We start from the raw sequence: 11096 nt of genomic DNA, 5'->3' as shown, positions 1-11096 counted from the left end.
TATTCAATTGAGAAATAGAACGAGAAGAAAAGTAAATAAAAAGCACGTTGATAACCTTTTATTGATATTTCTTACATCTTTTGTATCATCCATAACAATAGTGCGAACAGTATTTCACCAACTTGTTGAGTAGCTTCCAGACCAAGCAGTTTGCCAGAGAGAGAGAGAGAGAGAGAGAGAGAGCTTGGTCTTCAAGAGTTTTCAAGGCGATTTGCAAATTTTCTTATCCAAATGGACATTGACAACAGCACCAATAAGAAAAAATTACAATAAATTAATGTTACTTTTTCCAAAACAGAGTCAGTCTTACAAACAGAAGGACCACCATTGGATATCGCACAAAGAGGCTTTCGTGAGTCCCGTAGTGCTCTGGACCAAGCCATCTGCCTCTCCGAAATTTGCCAAATCCTGCGTTCAAAGTATCATGTTACTCCAGTCTTGGCCTTTCTGGATATAAAGTCTGCATATGATACAGTTAATCGCAGCTTCGTTTGGGAGACACTCAGTCATTATGTCTCACCTCCTTTATTAGGCCTATTACGTAATATCTTCGACGATATCCAAGTCGAAGTCCTGCTTTCTAATGCAACCTCTCGTCGAATTAGTCCAAAGACTGGGGTTCTACAAGGTTCTATCCTCTCACCATATCTCTACTCGGTATACATTAACAAACTTCCAGCCCAACTACGCCCTCAAGCTCTCACTCCTGATATGTCACCGTTGGAAATGATACCCTCCCTCAACTGTCTGCTCTATGCCGATGACGTGGTTCTCATCGCCGAAAGCTCAAACATGGTTGATCTACTACAAAAATGTGAAATCCATAGTCTACAAATGGGATACAAATGGAACCCATCTAAATGCGTGGTTTTAGACAACAGTACAGATCCATGCACATACACTCTGTATGATCAGCCATTACCAAGAGAAATCACATTCGCATACCTTGGCGTTCCCTTCAAACCGGGTGGTTATCTTGATTCAGAGGAACTAATTCAACGTAATACCCACAAGGCTCTTGCAACGATGAACATGCTGTCATCCATTGGTGTGAATCCTTCCTGTTTTTCCAAGCTTCTCTGCACTAGATTCTACGCTCATATCGTTCGGCCTCAGCTCGAGTACGGCTTAGCCATCAATCGTTTCACGGTCCATCAACTTCATGCTCTGGAGGAAGCCCAGAATAGTTGTATCAGAAAAATCTACGGGGCTCGAGGCAAAGCGTCCACTAAGGTTATGCTTCACATGTCCAAGTTGCCCCTCATGTCGGAACAAGTCAGTATACTACAAGCGCAGTTCCTCCTTCGTTCTCTATATTTACCTGAAGATACACTGCTTCACCGCCTACTACCTTACGTCCAGTATACCAAAGGGCATCAATGGTACCTTCTCTCTCGGACGTCCCTTTGGAAAATGGCGCTATCTACTACTGACGAACTTGATACCCGCTCATTCAAGGCTGCTAAGCGACAATTTCTGCAACAGAACCTAGAGATCCGTCAACAACGCCGAATCTCCAAGCAGCTTTCTCACTGCCGTCGATCGATCTCCATAGATCCTATACTCTGGCTACCCATGTCTAAGTCAGAGCGTAGCCGCTGTATACGCTGGAGACTAGGATGGCTCCCTGGTGGCAAGCCGAGACCATGTCCAAAACACCCTATGCAACAGCTCTCTAAGAATCATGCTATCAACTGCCTTGATATACACCGACGCTTGTTTATGCCTGAAACTGTCCAGGATCCACTGTCATTCCTTTTGAATATGCTTCCTCTACGTCCTTCGATTCCCCCAAGTTCTGCTCTCATTTGGTATCAGCGATGGCCGATTATCTGTTCCATACTGCATGAACTAGATCAGCTACACCATGACAATCTGATCCCTGCCAGATACCCCCACGGTCAAAAGCTTCTTATATGGTTAAGCCAATTTCTTTAGCATTTCTTTGATAACTCCACTCATTCCTCCCCTTTCACATTTTTTACTCTTGCTCCCAAAAGAGGTTTTTTTTCTAAGCATGAACATCCTTAAGGATTGATCTGGTCCGGGCGGACGTTTATTATATTATTTTTGCGCTCAATTGGATCTTAAATAAAAGACTATGTTTAAAGAAAACAGAGTCAGTTGATGTACTACAGAACTTCAATTGAATAATTGCACCTTATACAATTGAAATGACAGTCCTGCATTTTTATGTCTTTACTGTTTATATATCCTTATACTCTTAAGACCAAATTGCTCCGTAGCAGCTTCGGAAACAATAGTGGTATTAACTTTCTAAGAGAAAAGGGAATTACGAAGATTTAAAGCAAGAACACGAATGAATGATATGTTTGTTACGGTAGGGGAAGGTGCTTTTTTTTTTTGAAATTCAAAATCTACGTTCACCTTGAAGAAATGCAACTGTCAATATTGCTTTAAGAGCTCAAATACCGAATAGCAAAGAGTTTTTATTTACACAAAAAGAATCTAAATGCCATCATTGGCATGTCTTCCCCATCGTAAAACCTCCATTGTAAATTTACTTGGTTCAATCTTATCTTCCTTCATTTGGTTATATGTCTTCTTGACCATTTCCCAGTTACCTGCCTTGGCCCATGCTCGCATCACAATGGTATATAGCACAACATTAAGTTCAACTCCACCTTTCTTTAGCTCCTCAAGTATACCTTGACATGACATTGGATCGGGAATAAAAGCATGAGCAAGCATGAGGGTTGCATATGTAACCAGTGTGGGTTGAATATGTCGTGCCTTCATATCTGAATAGACCTGAGCAACCATAGAAAGGTCATTGTGTCGCAGAAAAGCACGCATAAATGAAGTGTATGTAAAGACATTGGCTCCCAAAAAGTAGGGTGATTCAGTTGGTATTGGGTTTAATAATGATTCCTTGTACTCATTGTAATAGCTCTTGATCGTTTCGATGCTTGTGCTTGAAATGATCGCGTTCAACAAGACATTTCGTGTATGATTCGTCGGTTTTAGTTTGTGTGGTGACTGTAGATTGAAGAACTCGTTGAACAATTTAACAGCATATTCATTGTCATTTTGTTTAACATGCATTCCCATCAATGTCGTTGCTACAACTTCATTCACATCTACTTGTTGATTTTGCATCAATTCAAACACTCTCCATGCTTCATCTATGCGACTTTCTTGCCCCAAACCGTGTAATATGATAGCAAATGTGTAAACGTCTGCTTTTAACCCAGCCTCTAGCAAGTTCCCCCAAAACTTCAAAGCAGATGCCATATCAAGTTGTTTGACAGAGTTATACATCAAGACATTATAAGTCACTAAGGATGGCTTAATCCTCCTTTTCAACATAAGGCGGAACATGTCTTCAGCTTTAGAAATATCAGCACAGCGCATAAATCCATCAATTAAACTGGTATAAATATAAGAATCTGGTGCAACTCTATTTCGAAGCATGCGATCGAGCCATTTTCGTGCCCGTATCATATCTGACTGTTTACAATATCCGTTGATGATCATAGCATATGTCTGAACGGTAGGCATGATTCGTTGGCTTTCCATCTCACGCAAATAAAAAATGGCCTTGTTGACTCGATCTTCCATTATAGCATAAACAATCCGCTTGTTGTACTCTTCTACTGTCTTTGGTTTATCTTTTTTACGCTTCATCATATGCCCGTTCACGACGATCTCCTTCCCGTCCTTTAATTTTCGTTTTATGGGAATAAATGTTTTTTTGCCACGACTTTTCCGAGAAGGATCTTGCTTGCCATCGATGAGGCCAATGGATGCATCATCATTTTTGGTATCTAGGTTGTCTTCAAGACATGGAATTGCTTGTGTAGTATAAAGCTTGCTTCTGTACCTGAATGTTGTAGTTTCGTTACTGTATTTAAATGTTGTCAGTAGACGATGGCGGTTTGAAAAGCATCTTGAAGGAATGTCTGTAGATATTGGTCTGGAGATGATTGCTCGCAAAACATCGACTATAACAGACCTTGGAGATGAAAGATGTCTAATCAACATTCTATTGTCTTTCTTTTTTTTTGCTTTTCCAATCAGGAAATTTTCAATTTATAAAACGTTTTTTTTGCAGCCCTGTCAAATACAAAAAAAATTATAGAGCTGAAAAAAATATTTCTGGCGTGTTATATGACTGCTATTTAAATTATTTGATGACATCAAATTTTAATTGAAGCATATGATTGGTGCATTTACTTCCATCAAACCAACTATTAAATATACAGGTTTTTTTTTAAAAATAAATGTGTTTAGTTATTAGATGTTTTATTTAAAGAGGATACACCATGGATATGGATTCATCGTTAGCAGTAATGATCAACAAAGGCATTTGGGAACATGCAGCGCCGCCAGTGCCAGTTTGCGGAAATCAAATATTTTTGAATTAAATCAGCTTGTTCAATGGCATTTGTAATTCTTATAAAATTGGTAACTCAAAATAATTCAGAAGCTATAGAGCTTTTTAGATAAAGATGTCCTTTGTTAAATGTTGTCAATTCTATATATTTATATATTCTGATTTAATTGGCTTAATCGTCATTTCTTTGTCTTGAAATGCAGGATAATCGGGACTTCTTTTCACTTGGGTTTTGAGTTGGGATCAATGCTTTAAAGGTTCGCTTGTGTATTCTTTATTTGGAAGGTACATCCTATTGTATTTCCATTAGGTCATCTCTATATTTAGTTTTTGTTCCTTTGTTCATAAAATGGATACTGACATCTCTTTATTGTGTAAGAAAAAGTCAACAACGATTTAGAATATAACAATGTGATTTAGGGCCCGAGATAGTACGATGTGAATTGTGTGGGTTGTTTATTGTACATGGCACTTTATGTTATATACACTACAGTACATTTTGACTTCCGCAAGTTAGCACAAGTAGCGCTGTTTGATGGTTCCACACTAAAACGTTAGAATGCAAAAGTTTATAACCTGTTTTCTTTTCTTTTTCTTCTTTTACCCTCTGTTTGTTTTTTTTTATTATTGTTTAAAATAGAAATGTCTGGAAGGGAACTTGAATTTTGGCAAGATAAACTTTTGGGGAAAATTGTACTTCAAGATGATAAAGTAACTACACTTGCTGAAGACGAGGTAAAATTATGCTAGCCATTAAATTAAAAATATTCATTTTTTTTTAAAAAAAAAAAAGTACGTCCGCATAAAGGACTTGCCGAAGCCCAACAGAGTCCTTTCTCCTGGTAGTATGGCGACGAGAGATTACAGAGAAGAGCGGCTTAATGTCCATGTAGATGACGACATGAGAGTGACTGGGCTTAATTATGGCTAAATGTAGAAAAATGATGCCCGAGTGTGGTCAGTGACGTGTGGGTTTACAATCCTCAAATAAACACAATAACAAACAAACAGCATTCGCTTACACTGTGTGCTTTTCTGAAAGGAAACACAAGGTCTCGATGGCCTTATTAGAGTGAAGCCCTACGAATGATTGGGGGCTACAGTGGGATGAATACTGTCTTTTTTTACAAGTTTTATTCAGTGATCCAGTATGTGCTTCGTTTAAACCATTTGTTTAGCAAGATATCGTAATCTTTCAATATGAAGCTGCATACAATAGACATGAATTGTGATATACAAGCATAGTTGCTCTGATACGCTTCTTTCACCAGGGACTCTCGTTTTCCAGCTTTTTCTATCAGTGATTCTAATTTTGAGTCCCAAGTTTCTGATGAGGGGGGTTTTGGTTAGTAAGGTATGTTAGTTTATTTTTCTCTAATTACCTAAAACCTTGGCATCAGTCAATAGCTTGATTAAAGTCTTTATGTACAATTGATTCTGTTCATCATTCCTACGGACAAAGATCAATACAGATGCCTTGGGTCATTTAAGATCTGCTTACGGTATATTGTTACGTGATGAGTCAAACCTCATCTTGGACAGTTTCGAGCTCCAGTTGACGATCGTCTTTACAAAATATTAGATTCCTTGTTCTTCATGTCCCCATAAACCATTTACCTGTGATGTTCGGTGGATCGAATCCCGATTTGAATTGCCGGCGTGCTGCTTGTTCATTTGAGCCATAGGGACTGGGCATCCCAATTTTCGCATCAGGGTATCATTGATCTGATTCAAAGTCTGTCTGAGTAACTTGAGCTCATTCATGACCGCGTTCATGTTTAGTTCTACATTTTTGCGTGCATTCATCTTTTCTAAAACGGCAATTAATAATTCCGAAGCGGCTATCTTTGCTTCAATATATGGTAAGCGAACACTTGTTTGGTACCTAAAGCTGTAAGGTGAGTCCTCGTTTTAGGATTAAAAAAAGAGAGGGTTACCACAAGTCCATGGGAGTATGTAAATTGTTTGTGATATGACCACCATACATCATACTTTCCAAAAGCCGATTCATCAAGTCAAACTTGTGGTTTTTATAAACACAGTGATTGCCTGTGGTAGGCATCGAGGCCGCAGGACCCGCCAGAAAGGTCGTAGGATCATTTTTACAAACAGAAAGGTCAGGCAAGGGTGGTGGCTTTGAGGTTTCACTGTTGGACATGATGGAGGACGTGGACCATTTCCGACTTCGGGTTCTTCGCAAGAGAGACACGGGTCGTTTCTTTGTCTTTTCTTCTTTGTGATGTTTACTGCCAGTGTCTTTTTCAGGCAGTGTCATGCTGGTCGACACAGAAGCTTTGGGGTGTCTATTTTTACCAATGTCTTGGCTGATCGAATCAGCGTGTCCGCAAAGCTGATCAGATGCAGCATCTTCTTGCTCGCTGCTGGATTGCTCCTTGACAGCTAAAGTTTCTTCTGGTATACTAAGGATCGTTGGAGGATCGTTTATGGATGGTTCATAGCATGAGCTGTCGTCCAAGAGGATTTCGATCGTTTCATATTCATTTCTATTTGTGTTCAAGTCTTTTTCAGACAATGGATTTATGAGCGTGTCACCAGCTTCATTAGTTGTGTCACAATTAATTTCATTTGAATTAAATGTGTTGCTAGTGCTACTACTTTTGCTTTCAGACAAGGCAAATGACCCAGAACTTGACGTGTTTTCTGGTCGGCTGTAGATTTCATTTGTTTTTACAAGTTCGGAAGGCGAGTGTGTTGTCTGTCTGGTTTTTTCTTCAAGAACAACGGTCCCTGGTGGCTTATGAGCACCATGAGCAGATTCCTTACTCAAGAGAGCAGCATCTACGTCTGCTTTGATTTTTTCAAATGAATACTTGGGCTGCTTTTTATATGATTTGAGAGATAGGACGGTTGCCAGCTTTCGGTTGAAAGAAGGTGATGGTACGTCAACCTTGCGTGCTGTGTTGACAGGTACTTCAGAGGTAGTTGTGAGAGTTGACGTACTTCTTTTACGCTGCTTTTCTGAATAAGGATTAGACTCTGTTTATGTTTTCTGTAGAGAAAACTTACTGTCTGTTTGTAAATGAGATGAATTTTTATATTTCTTTGAGGAAAGAGGGGTACTTGTAGATGACTTAGGCTTAAAAAAAGAAGGCAAGATGGGAGTGCTAGTAGAAGGCTTGGGTTGTATGGTGTTTGTCATTTGAAAATAGTGCTAATCTATTTGAAGAAGATTGGATGTGAATGAGGGACTAGGAAATTAAATAAAGATGACTGTAAAGTGGTAATGCAATGATAAAAAGATGTATAATTCATAATTATAAAAGTTTAGTTTTATGATTTATCGGAGATGTTTCCATGCCATTTTTAGAAGATAAAATCTAATTCAACACTTTGTAAGACTCGATACAGACTACTTTTCAGGGATTCATGCTAGGCTATGGATCTTTCGGAGTTCTTGGTGTACAAAATCGGCGTAGTTTTATATAAATTGTATTATAATTTCCACAGAGATGCACACTCTCCCCCCCTGAGAGGATAAGATCTGGTCAGTACCTTGATGAGGCACGAGTCGAAGGGAAAGATGTAGTGTGATAAATCTATAAGCCCAACAGTAGAGAGTGTCCTTGACAAGAATCGTTCTTCTTATTGTTACTTTGACTTCATCCAAGGATGCAATGATTAATCTAAAAATAGTCCTTTAGAGATTCTCCAATAAAGTTATTCAGATTGTTAATTTCGAGTGCGACCATCATTTTTAATAAAAGCAAGGTTCAACAAAGCTAAATGGCGTTAAGCTCAACAAGGAGTTTATTTAACAAGTAAAATACTCCCTTTTCATAAACAATTCATGTCAATAAGACCTGTAGGATTCACTCTAAACCTTTTTTGTGAGCTGTCTAGAGATCACAAGGATCTCACTGGACTTTCATCTCTCTTTTGTAAAGAGAATTCTTTAAGGCATTGAAGACAAAAAGAGCCAGAACAGTCCATCGGTTCATGGCACAAAGAGGGGTGGAAGGGGACACTGCATTTGTTGATCACACATGGATTGATAGTTGCATATTATCAAAGAAATCAACTTGGGTGATACAGTGTCCTCTTTACACCTTCCCATTCAAAAGCAAACAGAATATGCTCAAACATCTTGCGCTTTTTTTTGTTGCTTTCTTTTGGTGATTGAACAATAGGCTGTGAAGATATAAATTTATTTTATACTAGCAACGTGTCCAATTTGAAGGAAAAAGAAATTCTTCATTCTTATTGTGTCACCCAATATCCGTGCTTCTTTTGAAAATGACCGCCTGGGGTATAATGAGTTGTGTAACGAAATGGTTTTTTAGATTCAAAAAGTTAAATTCATCGTGTAAGCATTTTAGAACGTTTTTTTTATAAAGTGGATGGAAACAAAGATAGATACGGCGCTGTGATTGATGTTATTGTTGACTATTTAGAGAAAGAGAACATGAGGTTTGTTAAAAAAGTAGAGTTTTGTTCATTTAATAAAAGGGGATAAATTGTTTTTCCCTTTGAACATTTACAGAAAACATAAAGACTTTCAACTTGCATTGTAAAATTTAATAAAAAGCACACAGTCTATTCTCCCTTTTGTCAGTTTAAATTTGCACAAGAAGAATTCTTTTCTATTTCTTTTACTTTTGACACTAAAGAAGTCTTCCCTCTATTTCTCTTTTTGCTTTCACAGTCTCCTAGGCTCTTGATCCCTTTTTTTTTTTCTGTCCCCTTGTTAACATGGTCCTCTGTGAAGATGACATTTAATTATCTGTCGATTTGCTGATCAAATTTGATTGTGTTTATTTTTGAGGACTCAAGATGACTTTATGTCTAGTGATTTTTGAAAGTGAGATGGTGAGCCTGTGACGGTATTTTTTTTAAAAAAAAAGTAAAGAGATCAAGAGCGCGTTGGTATTCCCAACTTGTTGATATGTCGAGAGGGTGTATGATTAAAAATGATTGTCAATAATTTTTATTTTATTTGATTAAAATAAATGATGTTAAGAAGGGGGGTTATTTGTTAAAAGGATGCTATTATAATAAATAATATGATTATCTCTTTTATAAATATACTTTACACAAAGAAAAAAAGATAACAAAGCAAAGAAGAATATAAACAAAATAATTTAAATTAGCCATGGACGGAAAAAGGATTTACAAAGAGTGTCTTGTTGATAATAATTGGGAATCGGATTCACTTGTTCATTGTCAAGATCAAATAAGAGTTGATGAGGTAATAAACTTTCTGCATTCGAAGGAAGCAAGGCATCTTCATTATCATACATAAATGGACGTTTATATTGTTCAGCCATAAGACCAGAAGGACTGGGTGTTGTAAAAGGAGTGGATGAATACCAATTGGGTTGAAGCATCTTTTCACTATTAAAAATAGAAAAGAACTTTTCTTTTCCGAACAGCATGGGTGTCGTGGCCGCAGCATGTTCTTCATCATCACCAGGCAGACTGAAATGTCTAAAGGTACAACGAGCACCATAAGGACAAGAACCGGTCTTGTGAAAAGTACGGCATTTCTGTGTCTTGTATTTCGGGTGTCGTTCAATCTCTCTTAAATCTTGTGCACCGTGAGCATATTGACATTTGGTTCCGTATCGACACTGACCAGTCTCTTCCCAGTTACGACAAAGTTCAGTTTTATAAAGATTCTTTTGTTTCTTTTCATTTTCAATCGTCTTTTTGTTCTTTTTCGTATTCTTTGTATATTCAATCAGTGAATCATTATCAGAATCCATTTCTTCTTTTTTCATGGCTAAGCAAAAAAATAAAAATAAAAAAAGTCAGATTTTATTGGTTTGTTCCAGAAAAAAAAAACTTTTTTTTATAAATCCCTCCTCCTATCCCCCCCCCTCTCTCCTTCTCCCTCCCCTGTCCTCCCCTTTTTTTTATATATGACTTACAGTTCACTTCACGCTTCTTTAAATGCTTTTGAGCTTGATGATGAAATGATTTTGTAGAATTGGTTGAATCACTTTCTTCTTCAGAAAAGCTTTCAGAAATAGTATTTGGTTTGATTAATTTGCTGTTATCCAAATAAAAGTTGTAACTGCGATTGTTTTCTTGTAAAGTAAGTTCAAGTGGAAATGAAGACATAGATGCTGTTGAAGCTGAATAATAATAAAGAAGGAGAAAGAAGAAGAAGAAAAAAAAAAAGAAAAAATGTCAAAAGAAGTTGTCCTTTTTATATTTTCCCGACATTAAAAAAATTTATCATCAGTCACTCCACTTCCCTAATTCTTCGTTCGCAGCCGGTGTCCATTTTGATTTGTGGGATTATTTCTCTTTTTGGTTTGAAAAGATGCGCTTTTAATTTTACAGACCGACAGTTAGGCTTGATTGGGTTCATTCAATGAGACGTGTTCTTTTGTAAACATGTGACCGGATCTTGAATTGATGGCTCAAGTTACACTCAATTTCATTCTTACTGATTGGTTTATCCCCTTCTTTTCATGCATCTTTTCCCTTTCCCCCCACCCCTCATTTTTTAAGAAAGAAAAAAAAATCTCTGTCAGTTCACGAGTATGAACCCTATCACAAAAGAACGTCAACCGCAGTGATTTTTTATGCAAAAAAAAAAAACTGCGCAAGAAAAAAAAAAAAAAGGAATCAGTGCGTATGTCAAACTCAGCCACTGCAAAAATGAATCTATTTTTTTTGGGGGGAGAGAAGGGAATCATTCGATAAAGGTCACACCACGTCATTTCCTTTCTCTCTCTCTCTCTCTCTTTTCCCCTTTTTTTTTTCTTTGTCT

At 37.5% G+C, this 11096-nt stretch overlaps 5 protein-coding genes across 5 annotated transcripts; 2 read left to right on the top strand and 3 right to left on the bottom strand.

The window, feature by feature from the left end:
* Positions 1-711: 711 nt before the first annotated feature.
* Positions 712-1938, top strand: RO3G_05098 (uncharacterized protein; the record flags this gene model as incomplete). The annotated part of the gene is made up of 1 exon (XM_067659688.1): positions 712-1938. The coding sequence occupies one exon, from the start codon at positions 712-714 to the stop codon at positions 1936-1938; it is 1227 nt and encodes a 408-aa protein (XP_067515789.1).
* Positions 1939-2469: 531 nt separating this feature from the next.
* RO3G_05097 (uncharacterized protein) lies at positions 2470-2784 on the bottom strand (the record flags this gene model as incomplete). Its single annotated transcript, XM_067659687.1, has 1 exon — positions 2470-2784. One exon carries the CDS (start codon positions 2782-2784, stop codon positions 2470-2472), a length of 315 nt encoding a protein of 104 aa, XP_067515788.1.
* Positions 2785-4999: 2215 nt separating this feature from the next.
* On the top strand, positions 5000-5288 carry RO3G_05096 (uncharacterized protein; the record flags this gene model as incomplete). Its single annotated transcript, XM_067659686.1, has 2 exons — positions 5000-5092; positions 5151-5288. The coding sequence occupies 2 exons, from the start codon at positions 5000-5002 to the stop codon at positions 5286-5288; spliced, it is 231 nt and encodes a 76-aa protein (XP_067515787.1).
* Positions 5289-6290: 1002 nt separating this feature from the next.
* On the bottom strand, positions 6291-7517 carry RO3G_05095 (uncharacterized protein; the record flags this gene model as incomplete). Its single annotated transcript, XM_067659685.1, has 2 exons — positions 6291-7336; positions 7385-7517. 2 exons carry the CDS (start codon positions 7515-7517, stop codon positions 6291-6293), a joined length of 1179 nt encoding a protein of 392 aa, XP_067515786.1.
* Positions 7518-9456: 1939 nt separating this feature from the next.
* Positions 9457-10438, bottom strand: RO3G_05094 (uncharacterized protein; the record flags this gene model as incomplete). Its single annotated transcript, XM_067659684.1, has 2 exons — positions 9457-10097; positions 10246-10438. 2 exons carry the CDS (start codon positions 10436-10438, stop codon positions 9457-9459), a joined length of 834 nt encoding a protein of 277 aa, XP_067515785.1.
* Between the last annotated feature and the right edge of the window lie 658 nt (positions 10439-11096).

Source organism: Rhizopus delemar, genomic scaffold (genome assembly GCF_000149305.1).
Source record: "Rhizopus delemar RA 99-880 supercont3.3 genomic scaffold, whole genome shotgun sequence".
Classification (NCBI taxonomy): Eukaryota; Fungi; Mucoromycota; class Mucoromycetes; order Mucorales; family Rhizopodaceae; genus Rhizopus; species Rhizopus delemar.
The sequence above is the reverse complement of the archived record's forward strand: the minus strand, read 5'-3'. Positions and strand labels throughout refer to the sequence as shown.